The 23,769-nt window shown below is 38.4% G+C and overlaps 1 protein-coding gene across 3 annotated transcripts in view; it reads left to right on the top strand.

Annotated features, from left to right (window-relative positions):
* The window catches only part of LOC592988 (glycogen debranching enzyme), a 58,447-nt gene that overhangs the window by 13,327 nt on the left and 21,351 nt on the right, over window positions 1–23,769 (top strand). Inside the window, exons 2-9 of one of the 3 annotated variants that reach the window (XM_030995571.1) lie at window positions 1,807–1,868; window positions 17,019–17,127; window positions 17,471–17,696; window positions 18,449–19,001; window positions 19,863–19,971; window positions 21,340–21,469; window positions 22,166–22,378; window positions 23,207–23,351. In XM_030995571.1, the coding sequence (XP_030851431.1) occupies window positions 17,052–17,127; window positions 17,471–17,696; window positions 18,449–19,001; window positions 19,863–19,971; window positions 21,340–21,469; window positions 22,166–22,378; window positions 23,207–23,351 (1,452 nt within the window). In that variant the 5' untranslated portion in view covers window positions 1,807–1,868; window positions 17,019–17,051. Of the gene's footprint in view, window positions 1–1,792; window positions 1,869–10,538; window positions 11,857–17,018; window positions 17,128–17,470; window positions 17,697–18,448; window positions 19,002–19,862; window positions 19,972–21,339; window positions 21,470–22,165; window positions 22,379–23,206; window positions 23,352–23,769 lie in introns of those variants that run through there. The other 2 variants (XM_030995572.1, XM_030995570.1) reach the window with 2 other exon arrangements.

The following is a 23,769-nucleotide window of genomic DNA, read 5'->3' as shown; positions in this document are numbered from 1 at the left end:
TTATTCCAGTTTATCCATAGACAATGTACATGGCGCTAGGGTGGTGAAAAGTTAGCGTAGGGTGGTGAAGAATATTCCAGTTTATCCATAGACAATGTACATGGCGCTAGGGTGGTGAAAAGTTAGCGTAGGGTGGTGAAAAATTAATATTCCAGTTTATCCATAGACAATGCACATGGCGCTAGGGTGGTGAAAAGTTAGCGTAGGGTGGTGAAAAATTAATATTCCAGTTTATCCATAGACAATGTACATGGCGCTGTAGGGTGGTGAAAAGTTAGCGTAGGGTGGTGAAGAGTTAATAATTATTCCAGTTTATCCATAGACAATGTACATGGCGCTAGGGTGGTGAAAAGTTAGCGTAGGGTGGTGAAGAATATTCCAGTTTATCCATAGACAATGTACATGGCGCTAGGGTGGTGAAAAGTTAGCGTAGGGTGGTGAAAAATTAATATTCCAGTTTATCCATAGACAATGCACATGGCGCTAGGGTGGTGAAAAGTTAGCGTAGGGTGGTGAAAAATTAATATTCCAGTTTATCCGTATACACTGTACATGGCCCTAGGGTGGTGAAACGTTAGCGTAGGGTGGTGAAGAGTTAGTCTTCCACTTTATCCATAGACAATGTACATGGCGCTAGGGTGGTGAAAAGTTAGCGTAGGGTGGTGAAGAGTTAATAATTATCCAGTTTATCCATAGACAATGTACATTGCGCTATAGGGTGGTGAAAAGTTAGAATAGGGTGGTGAAAAATTAATATTGCAGTTTATCCATAGACAATGTACATGGCGCTATAGGGTGGTGAAAAGTTAGCGTAGGGTGGTGAAGAGTTAATATTCCAGTTTATCCATAGACACATGACGGTAGGGTGGTGAAAAGTTAGCGTAGGGTGGTGAAAAATTAATATTCCAGTTTATCCGTATACACTGTACATGGCCCTAGGGTGGTGAAACGTTAGCGTAGGGTGGTGAAGAGTTAGTATTCCACTTTATCCATAGACAATGTACATGGCGCTAGGGTGGTGAAAAGTTGAGATCGTGAAAAATTATATCCATAGAAAATATGTACATGACGGTGACATAATGGTGAATAGTTTCTGTGATTTGGTATTTAAAGAGTCAATGCCCCTTTTTCCAGAGAAGGCATATTTATTTATTTATTTATTTATTTATTTATGCATGCATGCATGTTTACAATTTCACAATTCATTGAAGTTAACATCACATGAAAAATGAATATAAAATAATATAACAAATCATTTCAATTTTACAATCCATTTGAATTGACTTCTCATGAAAAAGAATATAACAATGATTTATCATAGACACGTTGCAACTAATATACAGTTTGAAGAAAGAACACACAAAGGTGATGAAACATAAGCAAATAGAGCTTGAATCGTGTACCACCTTTCAAATATATAACATATGACAAATAACATTCATGCATGACATATAATTATGGTGCAGGGATATATTGCAATTCAAAAGAAGATAATAACTTTTTAATATCTAACATACATGAGGTGAGGTCTTAGTATAACTCTTTGATTTGCCCCTAAGTACTGCGCTTTACCGCCCCCCCCCCCCCCCCCCTCCACCATCTACTCTCATTATATCCGACCGCCATCGTTGCACTGATAATGCCTGACGGATATACACAAAGAATATATTGCGTGTTTGTAGTATAGCGGTTGTATGTGTACAATGCGATCCTTACACTTATCAAATTGGCAATTTTTACACATTGGATGGGCTACCTTCATCTCCGATTAGGTGTGTGAAGAAAAGCTTCACCCGAAAGAAGCAGACACATCGACTGATTTTGGACCAGAAAGCTAGGATTTTGTAGCGCAAGCATCTTTTCGACAGGTAGGTTGTAATTCAATGTGTCATACATTTTCACACTTGCATGTGCTATTTTTCACATTAACTTAACAAATTACACTTACAATTAGTCTACGTGCATGAATTATGAATCATGATGTACGCTGTACGATGATGGCCTGTGTGCAACCGGCTCACTGTCGGCGTAGATGCACGCGTGCAGTGCAGACGATGACGATGTTAGATCTGTGCATTGCATTGCATTGGTCTGTACTACTAGATCTAGACCTCTATGCAGATTCTAATTTAGGTCTTTTATAGTAGATCTATAAATGGATGGATTGGAGCAAATTAAGTCTCAAAGATACATTTTTATGCTTTGACTTTGTCTTTATTCAAACTTTGTCTTCAGACTTGTCTTTAGATCTACCGGTAGTCTATTCAAACTAACCTCGGTCAGATAAGAATTTAGACAGCAATAACCATCTGATTTGGGTCATTTCTTTAATAAAACTGACATTTGTTGTCATTCCCCAATACAGATGAGATGGCAACCCAGAGATCTCGTACCGTGGGGATGGCTATAGGCCTAGATCTATATGTGCATACTTTCGTCCACGACATTTTCTCCCCGATTTTCTTTATTTAGATCTAATTTCCTGATTTCTAAATCAGATGTAAATTAGGTCGGTATGTCATTTGTCCTAATTACAGTTATTAAAATTTGATAACTCAATATTAAATTGATAATTTACGGACTTACTTATATGAATTATCCAATTTGTATCTCCGAACGTTCATGCACTCGGAACATAGGGCTATATGACCCGGCGGCCAAAATATTTCCGGGTCAACCTACCAAAACATAGCCAAATGGCCAATCAGAGCACTCGTTTCGTGGGAGTTCGTTGGTCAAGCTGGGCTTACTCGTACGTAGCTACGGTAGCTATTGGACGTTCGAAAAGAAAAAATGAATATTCATCAACTAACACCAAGACGGATAATGTTGACGACGAGACTTTCTCGGATTAATCATTAATTTAGGATCTAAATGAGCAAGCTATCGTAAGTCAAATAAGCTATATATATGTTATTTTTAATTTGTGTTATAATTGCAGCAGTTATGAGGATGTAAAGAGTGAAAATCTCGTTGCATATCTCATTCATCGCGGTCCGGTCGAACCGAACCATTTGTTCCGTACAGTGCCTCACAGAAAGAGGTCCCCAGACTTCAGTCTCTGTAATCGGAGGTCTAGTGGAGCCAGACGTAGTCTCAGTGGAACAACCAACGATTAGAGAGACTGAAGCTTTCGGTCTAATAAGAATTAAGAATAAGATAGCCTAGACCTCTATTGTGAATGCATTTTTTTTGAAGAATAAACATTGAGTGATTTCAAGTTCGGTGTTGTAAGAACACCAACACCAGCTACAACACCGAATTTGAAGTCATGCTGGGGCCCGTTCCTCGAAACCAACGACGAGACGGTCATAACTTTATCCACCAACTACGGAGATGTCTCTGATGATCTTCCTAAACCGTTTCACGAAAAGCTTCTATTTCTAGCTAGATATCTCTTGAAATCAATACTATCGCCTATCGGCGAGAAGAGGAGCCAAGACATAGCATTTGTTGCAGTTCCACCGGATTAAGAAACAAGTAATTTAAGGATAACTGCAATCATTCAGATGAATTTTATTGGGAATAAAATAAGATTGAAAATGTAAATGGTAATAGGTATCAGGGAATAAGATACTTCAAAATGTGTGTAGATTATATAATCTACACACATTTTGAAGTACATAGAACTATACTTGTATAATATAATTATGAGTATTTCATTTCATGACCGGTGAATCAATTTTGTATTTGAGCTGGGTACCCCCCAGATATTTTCATTTGATAGTTTATTAAATTGCACCCTTAAAATTTTTCTTAGGAAAATGCGATGTTATGAAAGTTTTGTCCAATGTTTTAGGCGTCTGCACAATATCAAAATGACGACGCTCCAACATTCCGAATATTAGAACACATGTTTCAAACTATTAAGTTTACACATTTGGAGATAGAATTCATCTCGAAATTAATATGGGTCTGAACACAAGAGAATACACTTCTGACTATGGTTTGCCTGCCATGGCAGAAAACCCATTCCTTTGAGGACTTTACAATGTGGAAATAATGGCGTATAATCAGTTTAGTTGAGTGGGAAAATCCTTAAAGATAAAGACCAGTTATGGTCATGCGATTGCATTGTGAAAGAAACACTGTGGAATCGATCAGAAAAGGTTGATCATCTAGCATAGTTCTGGAATAATCAAAATGATAAGAAATTTAGCCCAGTCTTCGTAAAGTTACAAGCACTGTTCACAGAAAGATGTATATGGGACTGCGTTTATCTCTCACATCCCAATAGATGAACTAATTTACCAAATATATCAATTAGTAGGCGGTTTCCTGGCAAATTTTTTATCATCATGTATTTAGTCAATACATATTCTTTCACATGATTGGTAATAAGAGCTTCCATTTCATTTTTTGAAATTGGGGCGTTTCCAATACTGGTCTTTACCTTGAAATATAAAATATGGCAAATTTTCATAAGATTATCAAATTTACAAAAAAAGATAACATGAATGTGTGGAAAAATCATTGTTGGAGGATTTATTGTCCTTTTTTGCCAGCTATAGTCTACCCAATAAAAGTTATGACAGATATGACGGTGTCAGAGGCGTCATAACTTCTTAGTCAGGATGTTGTCGTTGATCTTGGCAAAGAGGGCTCCGTGAAACACGTAGCGGACAACTAGCTAGCTCACTAACGCTGATTTAGTCAAGAAGTTAGACTTATGACGGTTTCGAGGAACGAGCCCCTGGTGTTGAGGTTGACCTTGGAAAATATGATGCATTTCCGGTAGTCTGTGTTGAGGGCTGGTGTTGAATGTCATCTGCTGAACCGAGTATCGCGGTTGGTGTTGACGATTTACGTGCAATTTCCCCATTCACCAACACCAGCCCCTAGGGATTGGGAAATTCATGATTTCACGTTTGGTGTTGGTGTTGGTGTTGCAGGTAACTATGCTGACAACTGGCACGAATCTCGCGATCATGCCAAGGTAAAATCCATCGTACAGTCAAAACAGCTGTAAATCATGGGAGCTGTATTTGTTTTTCAAGAGAAATGGTATTTTATATAATATGAATTTACATTTGATATTCAATATGATGTAATTTATTGGAATTTCTGAATGGATTATGCTTTTATCGCAACATTTTGTGCATGTAGAGTAGGACGTCACTCGGTGTTGAGGCTGGTGTTGAGCTTGGTTCAGCAGCCTTTCCACGCTCTCAACACCAACACCAACACCGAACACCGTACTTGAAATCACTCAGTGACTAGTGAGAGACCTCATCTTGTTCTAAAAATAATGTGAGACTAGCTCTAATTTACTGATTTGTGTGTGTGTCATTCTGCAACTGTGTCATGCGATTATTTGAATAAAGCAGCTGCCTGGGCCAATTCGTGGCAACTCACCTTCAACTCAGCAAAAACTAAGGTTATGCACAAACTGTAGGAAAAGGTAATACCAAGTCATTGTACCGCATAAACATCCAAATAATTAAAGAAACTGTTGCAGAAAAGAATTTGGGTGTCTTGGTAGATGATGAGCTGACTTTTCACACACATATTGACTCTGCAGTTAAAAGAGCCAATCAGACGTTAGGACTCAAAAAGAGAACTTTCACAAGACTATCAAAAGATACATGACTAATCTTGTTCTGAGCAATCATGTACATGTATGTACAAAGAATTTACTTGAGGAAATAGAGCTGACAATTAATAGAAGCAAATTAATGATGCATATATACTGCATTATGTGATAGCGCCCTCTATATTTCAATATCCATGTACCTGTGCAAAGTGTAAAAGGAAATTAATTCATTGCAAAGATTTTGTAACTTTGATGGACTTTGTTCAAATGTGTGAAACCCCCCTCCCCCCCCCCTATAATAATTACAAACATGTACATTGCAAGATACTGGCAGGTACATGTATACCAGTGGGGTGGGAGGGGGGGGGGGTGGTAGGAACTGCAACTGCCCTCCCCCATGACTTGGCAAACATGCTTTCCTGGGGGGGGGGGGTTTGAATTTGTTCTGATTTGTTTTTGCTTGCACACAGAACACTTTTGAAGAATTAAAAAAAAAATTGTGTGTATAGATCTGTCCAAATGATTATGGGTACCGGTACATGTAGGAAGATTTTATACATGTAGAGGATGACAATGGTATATCCTTTCCTCATGACACTCATCTGATTATCACGATTTGTCTACAATTTTTAAGCTGATTGTATTGTGGTATGAATAGAAATCATACTTTGTTATGAAAACAGTTACAGAAAATAGTTCCCCCTGCTAAACATTGACCATTTTTCAACTTCAATGTACTTTTGTATATCTTGTCTTCATTTTGTTCGACAACGTAATGTGGGTTGATAATTCAACTACAAATTTTATGACCATGTAAAACTAATGAACAGGCCTCTCGCCAAGAAATTAAAAACGCGTGGCGCGACCCGAGGGAAAATTTGACCCCCCCCCCCCCCCCCCCCCAAAAAAAAAAAAAAAAAAAGTAAAAATTTGATTTTTTTTTAAACTTTTTTTTTAAAATCTGTGTACGCGAGGGCCATGCTAATGAAAATGAATCATTATTATATAGCCTTTCTAATCCATGAAACCCTGATGCATAAGTGGTTTGCCTTCCCATTGCCTAGACATGTAGTACATAGTGTACAGGGAATTGTAACTGATAGCAGGGATAGCTACTGTACATGCTATGCTGTAAATACATTAACATTTGAGACTTTGGCGAAAGACACTTCTGACTTCTCTAGCCTAGCCGTCAGACTGAGGGTGTGTTTTTCTCCCTCTTATATGAACTTCAAGGTGGTATTGGTTGTCTCTAGATTATAACATTGACTGTATATTCAACAATGATGTGTAATCGTCCATGACCTACATGTAGCATCGTTTATCCATTCATGAATGAACCTGCATTCAATCAGCAGATGTATGAGATTTATTGTATTAGTACCAACGCTCCTTCTCTCCCCTTTCCTTTTCTTCTCTGCAAGTCACACTCTTTTATATTTTTATTTTGTATTGTTGTATCTAAGTTGAGGGCTGCGGGCACGTCAAGCTACTTTACTTATTTCTGTAGCCCTCCTGCATCTAATGTATGTTAATTATGCATTCAATATATTTGTTTAATTTCGTTTATTATCTGTATAAAAGTATATACACTTAAAATATTGTATCAAACCATATTATGTTCATGAAAATGTATGATGAAAAAAAAGAATAAAAGATTCAGAAACCAATAAATCAAATCAAATCAAATCAAATAACAAATTCTAAAATTAGCTTATAACCTCAAATACTACCTGTCACAAAAAAAAAAATCAAATTAAAAAAAAAAAAATGAAGGAATGAATGATTGAGTGAGGGAAGGAGTAAGTGATTCATATTATTCATATTCATATTTATTTCATTTCAACAGAATGAATGAATTGAATTGAATGAATGAATAGGGTACAAGAATAAGTGAATTAATGGAAATAGAGAAATAAATTAATGAAAAATAAAATAAATGAATAAATATATAAATAAATGAATAATCATGGATGAAAGGTTAGGTAACTAAATATAAAAGGGAAATGATAAATGAATCTAGATACTAAAATAATTGAATGAATAGATTTAAATGAAACTAAAATAAGTACAAAAACACAAAATAAGATGAAAGTTATTGAGATCAGCCAGTGATGATGAGACATTCAGACTGTGCATTCTTTTCTTGAGGTTTTGTGCTACCGGTAATCTCCCTCCATTTTTATGATGGAATACTATCCAACATTTCACTGCCAGTCGTTCATTTGTATACAGGTGATGCAGTGGCATAGATACATGTAAGACGGGTACAGGGGGGGGGGGGGGGGGGGGGGGGGGGGGGTGGAGGGGGCGGGGAGAGGGGAGGGGCTAGACCCATTGAGGAGATGTATGAGTCTTTCAACAGACCTGCCAACTACTTCGATTTTGGCGTAATTATTACGATTTTTTGTCATAAAATTACGATTTTTAATTTTTTTAATTTTTTTTTTTTTTTTTTTGCCCGTTCACCTGGCACTGTGCAGTCCGATGCTTAAGCGTGCCCGGGAGAGCACCGGCATGGTACCAAGAGTAAAAAAAAGTTTCACAGCTCAATATCACTGTCAACTCACCACTCAGAAAGTGGGACCAAATGTCCAGATTTCAGCGCCTTCAACTGCAACTCCAAGTAAATCGCTTGAGTTTTCGGTGACGGACCTGGGATACTTCTACCGTAGTATGGTGGTGTTGACAACAACAAAATTGGGTATTTGAGTACCTCATTACATGCCTATGCACAGCCCTTTATTTTTCACCTCCAGGTTCTATTTCATCAGGGGAATTTTGAGCTTTTAGTCCTTGTTGTTTAAAATATTTTGTATGGGGGAGGGGGTTGCATAAGTGTTGAAAAATGAGTTTAAAGTGAAGGAAAAAGGCATTCCTATATGTTGAAAATACCAAAAGCTCTGTCGCTCCGCTCCGTCACAGTCCCTCGTAAAAAAATGATTACTATTTTTAGTCTTCAAAGGTTGGCAGGTATGTTTCAAACTAATGCATCATTAGGGAGGAAGGAGTATGGGCATAAAGGGGTTGGGGCAAATAAGGGGAAGGGGAGGGGGTCACTTCTGGGCCCCATTGATGGTAACTTTGCCATCAACGGCAACTACCATGGTAACAAGGCTCAACAGCCAATCAAAATCAAGGTTTTCATGGCAGTTAATGTACCATTGGTGGCAAAGTTATCATCAATGGTAAATTTTATGCAACAAGGGCCTGGAAGCCAGGCTAATCGCAACAGTCTCTCCTCTATCACTGTCCTTTCCTAACTATGATGTCACTTATCAGTAGAGGTCAGTGACAGATAGCCTCATTGTAAGCAAGCTTGTCAATATACATGTATTGTATTCTTGATCTTGAATTAAGCTACATATACAGTGCGTCCCAGAAAAAATGACACCGAGAATTATCGATGTTTTATCATAACTTGATCACAATTATAACTAATAAATTACACATATTTGTAAAGCTTAGATCCTCCTCATTCTTTCAATGCAACTCATATGATCGTTATGATGCATATTTCACACACGAGTGATAAAAACAATTTGAAGAAAGGTTACCAAAAAGTCATTTGGCAAACAGTATCTGAATTTCAAAGAGAAAATCATTTTTTCCAAAAAGTTCATTTTCTGCCCTTTTATATGACACCTCAATCAGGAAAAATGAGCCAGGAATAACAAAGGTCTTTTTGTTTAAAGTAATGCTTGCATTTCCATAATTTTATTTTAAAAAAAATTATTTTCACTGGCTGCCTGCTGTAGCAACAAACAACAAACTCTGTGTCGTTGAGATCAGCCATGCATGAAGTCTCTCGTCTTCTTTGCCGTTAGGGCAGACAGCCAGTGGAACATTGTCATTTAATAAAATTATGCAAATATGCAAGCATTACTTTTAATATCAGCTACATTGTACATACATGTAGGCGAGATGATTGGTGCTTACCGGTATTTAATGCAAAGTCATTGTGAATATGTGTACTTGATCCACATAAGATGATGTCATCAAATTGATGGCTAGTTTTTAGGGTGACAACTGCTGGTTTTCAAAGCTTTGAGAGCTGTCGATTTTTTTAGAGAGCTGTTACTCCTCTGACAGACACTGAAATAACTGTAATTGATATTATTGTAATCTACAGGTATGGCTTATAAACTTCTGTCGAGTGTCGATACATATATTGTATGTTATTCATCTATTTAATTTTTCACTTCTGACGGAGTCTTAAAAAAAAACAGAAAATGGCCCCATAACATTTTTATTTAATGAACACAGCAATGATCACTCTACCCATATAGTCTTATTTACTGTTAAATGATATTTGGAAAAAAATAAACTAAACAAACTAGAGAGAGGGAAGGGGTGAAGCTAGTGAGCAGCATTATGATTGCTTTAGCATGGGGAACACATTGACTTTAAAATACATGTACAGTACATGTCATGTAGCCTTGCACCAAAATAGTGCTTTGGTTAATCAAAGTTATAACAATTGAATTTTTGCTTTTATATGTACACTGTACATGTAGTTGTGTGGCATTGCTTGATACATGAAGACTGGTGTGATCTTTTAGATCCGGGTATACATTACATCCTTAAAAGTATTGACCTTGGAATCTTGTTATGTTTTTTGGGTAATAGTTTACGTGGAAAGCTACCAGGAAGTATAACATTTTACCTTCTTTTCACCCAATATAGGACAAACAGAGCCATCATTGTGTGACCATATATTTACTGGTGAAACACATTTCCCTCTTTTAGTGCAGAGTCATTCCCAAGCAACCCCTCTATAACCAAGTGATTAATTGTTTGGAAGTCAATTGCACAGTTTGCATTGTTTGATTTGTGTGTATACAGGATACCAGCTGAGTTAGTGAAGGGAGCAATCCGATTGGCTAATAACTGACACACCCCCAGTCACTCCTCCAAAATTTTGCTCCACACATGTACATATACAGTGTAGCAGGGCACACACATTGCATGGCAATGGAAGCAATAGACCATTCATGTACAGATAAACTTTGTCTGTTCCTTCTAACTTTTTAGTGAAGTGCAGTTTACTATTTCAACGTGTACCTTTACAGCTATATATGCAGGAGGACATTGGCACAGTGTCCAGCACACAGAGTTTAAAGTCCTAGCTGGAATCTCACTTTTAGGACTTAAAAATTTAGAAGTCTGATGTTACAGACTAGATGACTGGTGAAGTAAGAAGCTTTGAACAGATTTGTGGAGTTGTTTTGTTGTTGTAAATCAGGTGTTCAAGTGTGTAAAAGGATTTTAGGCCAAGCTGATCAATGCTTGGCAGATTTATTATGGCCCTAGAGGTTTGCAGTCAGTCAGGGGTGACTGGATGCAGTGATCGAGAGGGAAGTAAACAAAACCAGCTCTCTGTGTTCTGTCCTGTTCCTGGTACAGTGCTAGAATGCAGTTCTGCAGTCAGTCTGATCATATGACTCCTTGGTCTGATCTATTTTCTGTGGATTCAACTGAGAATGGGGGCCTATATTTATCTACTAGTTTATTCTTTGAACTGTGTTAGCCTGTTGGAACCATATTATTCACTGGATTTGATAGATTGTAAGACTGGAGTCAAGAGGATGCTTTCATTTTGGACTTTGAAGGGAATCGTGTCAAGTTCTTGTGTTGACCATGACATTTATAAGCACTGTATAGTAATATTAGGACAAGCCCTGTAGTGTTAGATGCAGGCCTATATCAATGCCTTGGACTCCTTCTGTTGGATACATGTATGTCACTCACAAGTTTTGATTAGGATCGAGGGTGGAATAATTGTGAAATTGGATCTGCATGCACATCCATGGTTTTAAACACATCAGATCAAATTGGACATACCAAAGGCATGCAAGGTTCTAACCAAACCAACAATGTGATGTTGATGAATGCTGCAATTAAAACAATTAACTCATATGATTTCATTGATTATGTTTAACTGGCAAAAAGAATGCTTTGAACATCTGTGCCACCATAGTTCATGAATCGTGATTGAATAGTGTGTACTTTGTAAATCAGGGAAAACATTGGAAATTGATCTGTGACGTTAGATAAGTGTTTGCACAGTTTTTGCATGCATACCGTACTGTATATTTGTGAAGCGTCACATGATAAAATTTTTATTCTAATCTAAAAACAGAAGAGGACCATTCTAAGCATCATCTGCATGTCTATGGAGTTGTTTTTTGTCTGTTAATTGCTCCATTTGGCTCTGACTGTTGCATCAATCGTTTAGCATTGAACAAATACTTACTACTCCTCTGACAGCTAGTAGTTTATCAATGATCATGTCGTCTCAGAGGCTCGGCACACATGGTGGTGTAAGTATTTTATCTGAGGAGGGCAAAGATAACACATGTTAAGCCAGTATGTAATTATTGGATCACACCATTTGTAAGTATTAATCCAACGTGCATATAGAGGAGTTATAATGCTACCAGCTAGACCTTTAATACTAGGGCACAAACCTGTGTGCTCTATAGAGTACAGAAGCTGTGACGTCATAAAAATCTATTTTTAGAATTTCTCAATTTTTTCTTCATTTTCCGAAAGAGCATCAAAAATAATGTCCAAATGTCGAAAACCAATTGAATATGTTAAGTATTGGCTGAGATGCGACAATCTGAATAAATATATGTCCTATGGGAACTCAGTGTTATATGCTCTGGCTCCTAGTGGTTAGGAGCCAGAGCATATAATGTAACACTGAGCTCCTATGGGGAGTATATTTATTCAGATGGTCATATCTCAGCCAATACTTAACATATTCAATTGGTTTTCGACATTTGGACATTATTTTTGATGCTCTTTCGGAAAATGAAGAAAAAATTGAGAAATTCTAAAATTAGATTTTTGATGACGTCACACTTCACCACTCTATGTATTACATCTTCCCTGACACCATTAGATAGAGATGACTATGCAAGGGCAAGGTGAGAGATAAGTAGGTCTGATGATCATGATCACTGTCAAAGATCAGTTGTAACCTTTGACTTCAATTGCTTGAATATATATAGCTGTTTGATGACTAGTTTTGTAATATTTCCTTAACATTTATGTAGGTGCCTGCCTGTCATATGTAGAAGTTAAATATACAGGTATATACATGTATATTCTCTGTAAGAAAAATTCCTTAAACCGTTTGTTAAATCTAAACCCAACATGTTTTCTTGAGTAGTTGCTTAACGATGTTATTATCAATTTCTTTAATAATCTGTATTATTTTAGTGAGAAAATTTGTAGTTAAATAACATAACCCATTTTTGACAAATTTGAAATTCATATAGCACACCTACTGTTTATTGAATAGCGTAACATGAAGGCTGTTCCTCTGTAGGCCTTTATATATTTATATATAATGTAGTTTGATAGCAATTATTTTTAAAGCGCATCATCGGAATGCAAGGAGTGACAAGGCGAGAAAATCCACTTAGCAAGGAATCTTGCTAAATTGCCTTCCACTGAGATGCCAATTACTTGGAGCGCAAGAGCATTTGCGTCAACTTTAAATAGCTCTATTCACGCTGTATGGAAAGGTTATTTACTCTGTACGTGTATGGAGGCCGGGTGTGAACGTATTTGGAAATGACCCTCTGTATTTACTATTTAGAAACGAGAAATATTGTTGCCTTTGTTTATTAATTAACACAAAAACAGTAGGAGGGGGAGGGGAGGAGTGGAGGGAAGGGGAAGGGGAAGGGTGAAGGGGAGGGGTGGAGGGAAGGGGGAGGAGGGATGAAGGTGGAGGGGAGGGGAGGAGGTGGAGTGGAGGGAAGGAGTAGAAGGAAGGGGAAGGGTGGAGGGGAGGGGTGGAGGGAAGGGGGAGGAGGGAAGAAGGTGGAGGGGAGGGGAAGAGGAGGAGTGGAAGGAAGGAGGAGGGGTGTAGGAGGGGTAGAGGAGGGAAGAGGAGGGTGGAGGGGAAGAGAAGGAGAAGAGTAGAGACTATGCACCAGATGATAAGATTTATTTGAGGTTCAATTGTCACGTCACCTGCTGCTTGTGTTAGATTTTTGGTCAGGACTGTAATCAAATGTTTAACTTTTGTAATTTCTTATTATATTGTTGTCATTGTTAACTTTTATCATTATGCTAATACTTTCATGCTCAGTGCAATGAGACCTAGATGTCAAGAAACAAAAAGAGCATTCTGCTTGGGAGTTAAATTAACCTACATGTATATGAAATCTAAACCCATCTTAATCAATGGCTGGCTATTAATGCAGAGTCATGCAATTCATGACCATGTAACGTTGTTAGACCATGAACTTTGCTGGTCTACATGTACATTGTTCCTCTACAGATTGTTGATCTGGACATGGATGATGCAGAGCTGCCAACTAGTACGGATTTCCCGTAATTGGTACGGAAATTAACGACCATTACGGAATGTTGTCTCAAATTACGGATTTTTTTTTTTTTTGATTTTTTTTTAATTTTTTTTTTAATTTTTTTTTTTTTTTTTTTTTTTTAATTTTTTTTTTTTTTTTTTAAATATGATTTATCTTAACGAGTGCTGTGAAGTATGGCGGCCTCCAACACTCGCTGAGAAAGACGGAAAAGTATCAAGTATTCTATTAATAGGAGCCATTTTTCATGGAAAACTGTTGTGATGACCTGAAACTTAATATTTAACAACTTTGTGTGAGTAAATTAGTCACCAAAAATTTCAGATAATCATGCGTCCGCGCAGTGTTGGCGTGCCGTTTTTTTTAGATTCATAGCGCAGCATAGGAAATTACTGATTTATACCTAAAATTACTGATTTTGAGCCTTGTGATTACTGATTTTCTGTTCTGGAGGTTGGCAGCTCTGATGATGAGAAATTGACTCTAAAGTCCACTGCACATACTATATGATCATACTAGCTGCCGTCAGATTGTTAAGAAATTGCAATGTCATCGGGAATGAAACTTCTGAAGTGTGAAATCTTTATTTTGGGGTTCCCCATGATGCTCTTCATATGAATAGAAAAATTGAAACAATATATGGTATACATTATTATAGGCCTTCCATTCAGTGAAAGCCAAATTGGCTTCAAATCAGGGATAGTCCTGTTTGATTAGTCCCCGGTGGGGCAGGGGGGGGGGGGGTGCTGCTTTAATGGGTCACTTTTTCAAGAAAAATCCCTAAACATGGGTTCCATTTTTAACAAAATATCCCTGATTTGGTCCGGTTTTTAAAAATTGTGAAAAATTGTCTTACTTAAAGAAAAATCCCCCCAAATGACCCTTAGAAATGGGTAGGGGTTTCGAGGCTTGAGCGGCACACCCCTGTCAAAACCAAATCTTAGTATCACCCCCCCCCCCAGGATTGGTTTGATATTTACCACCTATCCTTTGCTTGAAAAGTTCATAACCTTCAAAATGTGGTTTTAATATTTTTATCATTTAGGAATCTTATTCAGGAAATTATATCAAATTTCATATCTGAAGGTGTTATGCATCATGTACATATAATTCCTTTCACAGTCTGATCTTAGTCAAAATCTTGTAAGTGTGTGGCAGGCATGTTGGATTTTCTAACATTTCGTTATTAATGTGGCAGCACTGGACTAGCTGTTTGTTGTGTTTTGCTAGCTGATTTGGGATTAAAATGCAGGGATGTAATGATCATGTGAGCATTATGGTTGTCCTTGAGTTTTTGAAATTCACGTACTAAAAAAGATAGTTCCGGAGCTTAAAGTATAAGATCTAGTAGGAGATCAAGAGCCTAGTGATTATTACAATGTACACATTTCAGTGTGCATTTGGCTTTTAGAATTAAATTTCATCATGGTCATTTAAGTAGTTGCATCATTTATTAAATTTGTCTTGAAATTTAGAGAAATATTTCATGATTTAAAAAATTGGATATAAACATACGTTGTCAAAAAAGTAAAATTGATTTTGAGAATTCTATTTCGCCCCATGGTCTAAGATTTAGTCTGAATAACTAGAATGTTAGAGTCTAGACACCATCATTATAACAATATGTTGATCAATTGAATACAATTGTTCTCCAAACCAGAAGGCCTGTGCATTGTAGTTTTGTTTGCCCATTACTTTTCAGACTGATTTTTCACAGCTATAGAGTACCGAAATTTGACGTCATACTGGCCAAGCTGTCAAGGTTGCTGGTTCCAAACATTTTTTGCGCTAAACAATTGCATACACTAGCGCCAAACACTGAATTTGCCCTGCTCCTTCTCGTTGCTTGAATGAGTGTGGGATAAACCTCATGCTCAGGCTCTGATGTATAGAACGAGTGAATATGGCGTCGGCACTTTGGTACTCTATGGCAGATTACTTGAACCTAGCTTACACTGTGAAAAAATGGGTAAATTTACTTTGGTAATTCTTCTGTTGGGCACTATATTTGACCAAAATTTGGGCAAAGGTATGACCCTTCAACTGCCCGACTACGGTAGCTCACTTGTTGGGACAATCTTGACCAGCTGTTGGGCAAAATACGAAACAATTATGCATGTGTGAAGTTGGGTACAATTACGTTTACCAATACCACTGGGCAAAATATTGCCCAATAAATGGTTGTGTTGACTATTGGCACAACGTTGGGCAAAGTGTTTGGAAAAACAACCAACCTTTTCACAGCGTAGTACCTTTAAAATCAAATGAGCTCTGATGTGGCCACTGCATAATCTTGTAAAGCCTGAACATAAGCATTAAAGCGCTATATAAAAATTAAATATTATTATTATTATTATTAAGCATAGATTTAGATGCTTAGGAAACAATGTGCTAGTTAATCCAGGTGTCGACTGATACATTCAATGTGTAGAAAAGAATTTAATTTTTTCATATTAATTTTTGTCTTGTCGGTTAGATTCACTTCTTAAGCCTCGTTCACAAATGCCATTACGAACTGCTATGAACGCTGTACGAACGATTTCAGACAATGGAAATTCAGAAAGACGGATGGAAAAACAGAGATTCATACGAACCTTTGTGACGGTAGCTTTACCTTTGAAGATATCACTCACAAGTCATCTGCTTGAAGCAAAAAGGGCGTTCCCTCTGTCTCTATAACAGTGTTAACACCCTTTTGGCTCTGACAGACAATATCGAGTGTACGCAACAGTGTATATTACTACCATTAGTCATAGTCAAATTTATAATGAGCAACAGCAGCTGATTTTGTCTTTGTAATAAGTTCAGATATGGCGCAGTACCCCCCCCCCCCTCCCCTCCCCCCCAAAGCGCCACATTTTTGTTAAAGTGTAAATGAATAGCAACTGCACCCAGCAAAGGACTGCGCATGTTCACTGAGCTCTGTGTGTATGCCATTGCGTACACTCTATATTGTGAAAGTGCATTGAACTTCAATCATCATAAAAATGATTTATATAATTATAAAAATTATATCATCATGATAATAAAAGCATGCCTTTTTTTTGCTGAGTCATATTTGAATGAGCCTGTAATGAGGCAAGATATCACCTGGCCTGTCCATATTCAACTTTATCATTGTATTTTTCTTTCTCTAGATTGACCTTTCAACCCGGGGGTCAACGATCATCATGGCCAGTCAGATCAGGAAGATGATCCTCAATGAGGGGGAACATAAAAACACAACTCTCTACAGACTTAAAAAAGGTAAGATCATTCTTGTCGATGTTTTTCTCGGGGGTGGGGGGGGGGAGACAAAGTACATATTAGAGAAGAAAACTTTAGGAAGAATTTTACGCTTCTCACCAACCATTTTCCTGACCCTTTAATCTGAAAGGAGTACTTCAGGGACCCGTTTCACAAAGCATTTTTTCAATGACAAATGACAAAAATCAGTGACAAATCTGCTGATAACCAATCAGAAACGAGGATTTCAGTAGCTTATAGCATCACTGATGACAAGTTCTGTGAAATGCCCCCCTGGTGGTGGCAGCATGGATTACAAGCCTAGGTTTTCTTTTATTGATAAACTTCTCTCTTTATTCTACAGGATGGACACTGCACTTCCAGCTAGGCCCATCCCTACAGGCAAGGAATGTGAACGTCTTCACCAACCATCCCCCCACAGGTTCAGGGAAACCCTTCAGCCGTAAGGAGTTCTACCAAGTCGGTTGGGAGATGGCATCCCAATCGCAGTGTGATACATCAGAGAGATTCTGTAAGGTGGAGCTGGGCCTTGCAGGAGCATTTCAGTATTACTTCACTATCGATAACAGGTGAGCTACTACTGTTCTACTTCACTATAGATAACAGGTGTCGCGGTCGAGTGGATATGTCACCGGACTGTTGATCACAAGGTCTGCGGTTCGAGTCCCGCCGCGGCACTAATGTCCTTTGGCAAGACATTGATCTACATTTGCCATACTCAACCCAGGTGACGTAAATGGGTACCTGGCAGGAATTGATTCCTTGAAATGCTAGAGCGCCGTATGGCAGCCGTTCAAACGTTAGGCTAATAATTGAGAGCACCAGGAGTGTCACGTATGACAGATATGAGCGCTATACAATAACCCACTATTATTATTATCACCCAAATACTATGAATGTGGGATTGAAATAACTCAAGGTTATGTGTAAAAAACTATCTTGTACCAGTCCACAAACATTCATGTACCCTGAGACATTGTATTGCATAGTTTGCCCTATTCAATATGATTCACATGTTCATTAAACTGGAGTGTTGGCTCATTCAGTAGAGCGTCCGCCACACAACCGGGAGGTCGTGGGTTCGAACCACGGCCGGTCATACCAAAAGACGTTAACAGACGGGAGTTGCTGCTACCTTGTTTGGCGTTCAACAATAAAGGAAAGAGCATTGTCGATCTGGCGTTGCTCAGTGGCTCATGATCAATTGGGCAAAAAGAATTTCCATTTTCGGTTTAACTCAATAAAATTTGGAGTGGAATTAAAAGATTATTATTATTATAATTATTACTGAACAATTTTATTTGGGGTATTTCTTCAACAGTACCAAGGAGGAAGGCTCTGGGTTCTTCTTGGTAGACCCTGTCCTCACCATTGCTTCAGAAACAGACATCCTTCCTCTGGACTGCATCACTGCACAGACAGTACTCACCAAGAGCCTTGGTCCATTCTCTACCTGGGAGGATCGCCTGAGAGTCAGCCATGAGTCCGGTTACAACGTCATCCACTTCACGCCAATCCAGGAGCTTGGCGCGTCCAACTCCTCCTACTCCATCCGCAACCAGCACGCCATCAACCCCTCCCTCGATTGCAACGGTAACAAGGTCACTCTTGCGGATGTCCAAGGTCTGGTGTCCAAGATGCAACAGGAGTGGGGCGTCCTCAGCATATGCGACGTTGTCTGGAACCACACCTCCTTTGACAGCCCCTGGGTCAAGGAGCATCCAGAGTGCGCTTACAACGTCCAGAACTCACCGCACCTTCGGCCGGCATACGTCATGGATCGTATCTTCTCGCATTTCAGCTCGGAGGTGATGAAGGGGAAGTGGGAAGGTATTGGTGTCCCAAAGATCATCGACAATGAGGAACAATTGCATGTAAGTGAGTCACAAGGATTCGGGTAAAACTTGATCCAATGGCTTGTAAGGATTTTGAAGTTATAATGCTGATACATTCAACATTTATCTTTCAATATGGAGGAAAAGTAGTTTAAGAAGGGAGTAGGAGACAATGAGAAAGGAAGGAAAATTGAAAGAAAGTATTAAAAGCATTTTATAAATTGAAAGAATAGAAGGTGTTAAATGGGTACCCGGTAGGATGCGAAAGCTAATGTGCTTAGATTAGCAAGTGTGCGCTTGTAGAAATGATGACTGGCTGGAATGCTCCCCAGGGAGTGGAGAATGTGCATACATTGTGTGCGGGTAAGCCTGAATCCGATGACCGGGGTAATAATATATATATCTGTAAAGCGCTTTGAGAGGTCCATCGGTCCTGAAAAGTGCTATATAAGAATTATTAAGAAGGGGATGAGTAGAACAAAACCTAGTTGAAAATGTGATGTTGAGGATATGAAAGTATGAAGTGAAAGGATAAACTAAAGGTATTTTATGAATAAGATTGGGTTAAATTAGGTAAGAAAGAAGAGGGGATGGATATAGACAGAAAGATAAAAGAGTGTCTTGATTTAATGACCCATCAGACTGTACACGTTTGCTTAAAGCCCCACTGCACTACTTATAGCTACTTGCGCCCTCTATACAGCAAAAAATGCCTAAGCGGTACTCGTTAATCCCCCATGATGCCCTTTCTCTTATGTTAATTGAGAGCTGTTTTAATGAGATAACTACCTGTCAGTGACCTTGCAGGGAGGTCTAATCCCTCCATGCCAAACTAGTGCAGAGGGGCTTTAATCATGACCGAGATGCACATTAAATATATAATTTGATTTCTTTTTGCAGAAAATAAGACATATACTGACACATGAAGTCTTCCCTCAGTACAAGCTGCAAGAGTTCTATCAAGTAGATCTTGAGAAAACCATTGAAGAATTCAAAGAAAGATGCAAAGGTAAGCATACATCTAAAAAATAGCAAAAAGAAAAAATCAGACACGCTATTGCTTTTTGTCTTGCACTTATCGGAGTAAATCGCAAGAATGAACAGAAACCCGAAATCAGAAAATATAAGAGGAAGCTAAAGGAACAAGCGCGCAAAAGGTTAATATGCTGTGATTGGCTGCCGGAAAGTAGATGTTACATGTAGCTAGAATAACGCAAGTTTCCTTACAAACTCTTTCTGTCGGCACACAATAGGGACAGTGAGCTGAATATAGGCCGCTTCCAGCATGTGTAGATGTGTGAAGGTTCTCGAGGGCAAGACAGAAAGCTTTGGTTATGTCTGTTTTCGTAGCTATTTTTCAATTTTGCAGTACCAGTCATCCCTGTATTGAGCATTAATCAGGTGTGCTTGTTTTGAAGAATCTGTAGGGATATGGAAAGACATTTCTAAATGCATTTTATGTATTGTTACAGTGGAAACTCATTATAATGAGGTCCTTGGGACCAAGGACATTACCTTATTATATCAGGGTAAAAAAACATAAGAATATTAAGAGCTGGGACCAGCGAAATCACCTTGTTCTAACAGATACCTTGTTATATCTGAGCTCTTTATACGGAGGTTCCACTGTATCACTAAATAGTGTATATATTTCCCATAAAATTTCAAGGATGGGTTTAGGAAACTAGTGAATTGTAAAATCAAAAGTTTGATCTCAGTACATTGTAAGGTGTGAAATTAGCCTCTAAGGAAATCAGCTGTCAGATGGGAAGCAAAGCCCTAGGACTTGTCTATCATTCAAGACCATGGATACATGACAATAGCAAGTACTATTGATTTGAACAATTATTCTTTGTCCCTCAACTTGTCTCCAAAGTGGCCACCCCCTTAGATGGAAAATAAACCAGATGATCCGCAAATACTATCTATACACTCAACAGTTTTTGATTCTTTCTATCTTGACTAGCTCCCAAGGAGACAGCACCCAGTATAGGGAGTAAGCCAGGAGATTTAATAGCAACTACTGTTGATATATCATATATTTTTTAAACGTCTCCGCTGTTTTGCCTGTAAAGAAACTAGACCCCAGTTTTAGAGCAAACCTTGATATGTGTTTTATTATCCAGGACAAGGGGCATAATAAAATAGCAATTACAACCTACTTTAGTGACCACCTGTCTACAAGGACCACATTTTTTGTTTCCCTTGAAAATGGTTTCTCATTGAAACATGTACTTAAGGAACCTGTCTCCAAAAACCACCTTTCTACAAGGGCTCCTTTTTGTGTTTCCCTTGGGTGGTGGCTATAGACAGGTTTGACTGTACCATCAGTATAATCCCTTTTCTTCATTTGATTGTTTTTCCTTTGACTGACTAGCTTCCAAAGAAGCCACGCCCCAGATGGAGAGTAAACCTTGGGAGGTGGCTATCATCCAGGATAAAGGATACAGGAGATTAGCTAGTACTATCGATATGAACAAAGCCTTGGACAACTTCAATATACAGAAGTGAGTTGGTTTCCTAAACTCCGCAACAACTTCAACTAAACATCCAAAGACTCCAGTTTCTTAGTTTCTCAACATCAGGATGGTATCGAACTCATACTTGTAGGGTAGAAACCATGGCAAACGCATGCATTTGAAATATCAAGAAAAGTTTTTGGTATGACCTAGGCATAAGAGTCGCACTAGACCACTGACTCCAGTATAATTGGATTTATGAGGTCTTTGATCTTCAAGTACATTGATCTGCATTTGCCACCCTCCACCCAGGTGTTAAATGGGTACCCGGTAGGATGTGAAAGCTAATGTGCTTAGATTAGCAAGTGTGCGCTTGTTAACATAACACCTGGCTGGAATGCTCCTCAGGGAGTGGAGAATGTGCATACATTGTGTGCAGGTAAGCCTGAATCCGATGACTGGGGTAAAAATATATATATCTGTTAAGCACTTTGAGAGGGCCTTCGGTCCTGAAAAGCACTATATAACACTATGAACATGACGGACAAAAAAAAGAGGACAAAATATACAATTCCTCATTCTACCCTCAACAATTGCTGTGGTAGACAAAGGAACATCCCTTCACTGCTATTATGTAAAAATGTGTAGAACAGGTGCATAGTGTAAGAACTAGCTATTATTATTATTATTATTATTATTCCATGTACTGTGACGTTGAATATCATGGATATGTGTCTTTCTCAGGCCTGGAGTCGACGAACCAGAGGCTCGGATACAGCAATGCTGCCAGGATCTCCACAAGCATCTTGAACGTCTCAACGGCTTGGCTGCCAACGTGATGGGCGAGGATACACGACAAGCCATCGAGAATCTCATATCCAACGTCCGCTATCATCATATAGATCCTAGCGGTCCTAAGCTGGTGGAAGTCACCGAGAAAAACCCTCTCGTCAATGAGTAAGTATGTCTAGTTTTGTGGTCCTCTAAGCTAAGCCTTAAGAAACTGATAGTGATTGCCATGCCGATAAAGAAGATGAGGAATGAATAATTGCATGTTGATGGACTTGGTGGTGGTGATGATGATGATGATGATGATGATGCTGATGGTGATGATGATGATGATGATGCTGATGGTGATGATGATGATGATCAGGCCTGATAAAAACCTGATTAAATCGGTTTCTTGATTTTTTTTTTTAAAAATTCCCGATTTATTATTATTATTTTTTTTACCAGATTTTTTTTCTTCCCTATTTTATCCTGATTTTCCTGATTTTCTTGATTTTCCCCTTATTTTCTCTATTTTCCTCTATTTTCCCCAATTTTCCCAATTTTTTCCCAATTTTCTTACTCGAAAGGGGGAAATGTAGTTAGATGCCATTTTTTCCCACGAATCCTCTTCTTTTTTTTTACTCAAGGGGGGGGGGGGGGGGGGGGGGGGCGTGGTTGAGGGGAAAACAAAAAAACTTTTTTTTTTTAATTGCTCACTATCACCCCTGGATGATGACGATGATAATGGCTGTTACATGTTCCAATAATTGTGGTGATGCCAAATATGTTGACCTTTTCCTCTAGTATGAGGATCAATGGGAATTCATTTAAGGTTGTTTCTGACAAGATTTAGAATGACTAATAAGGCCTATCTACCTAAAACAGGCTCAAGCCCATTTTCGGTAAGGAAAACCTTGATGATGTTGATGACAATGATTAATTCCTGCTGCTATTGTTAATGATAATAATTGAAACATCTACTAAATCTGACGACATTCTCCTCTCTCCAATCAGGTACTTCAAACACCCCGGACCTGCCACCAATGTCCAAACAGATGAAGCATTAATGGACTCCGCCCAAGCCCCTCTACTCATGGCGTCCAATGGATGGGTCATGGGGGATGACCCTCTCAAGAACTTTGCTGAAGCTGGCTCCAAGGTTCAAACCCCCATTATTCATGCTCCTTAAAGGCATTGTTAGATCTTAGATGCATGGCCCTACGTGTTATCAGTGTCTGTGATATGGTGTAATATTGGAGCCGGCAAAAAATTGCGCTTCAAAATGATCGTGAAGTGCCTGAAAAAAGTTAAAATCTTTGAGTGACCGGTTTGACCATACTCATTTTCCCCAATAGACTGTAGTGTTATAAAACCATTAGGAAAACAAAAAAAATGACATTTCGATTTCCAATTATAAATATATATAACCAGCTTTCCATAATTTTTAAGTCCAACTTAGAGATAAGTTCAACTTTAGGATATTTGTGAATCACCCCCCCCCCCCCAGTCATGTGGGTTGTATATGTTTTCTTTTTTTCATCAGAGGCTAATACTGTTTTGTTTTCAAATTTTTCATG

Source organism: Strongylocentrotus purpuratus, unplaced genomic scaffold (assembly GCF_000002235.5).
Source record: "Strongylocentrotus purpuratus isolate Spur 01 unplaced genomic scaffold, Spur_5.0 spur5_scaffold_3, whole genome shotgun sequence".
NCBI lineage: Eukaryota > Metazoa > Echinodermata > Echinoidea > Camarodonta > Strongylocentrotidae > Strongylocentrotus > Strongylocentrotus purpuratus.
This window is presented reverse-complemented; position numbering and strand designations above follow the sequence as displayed.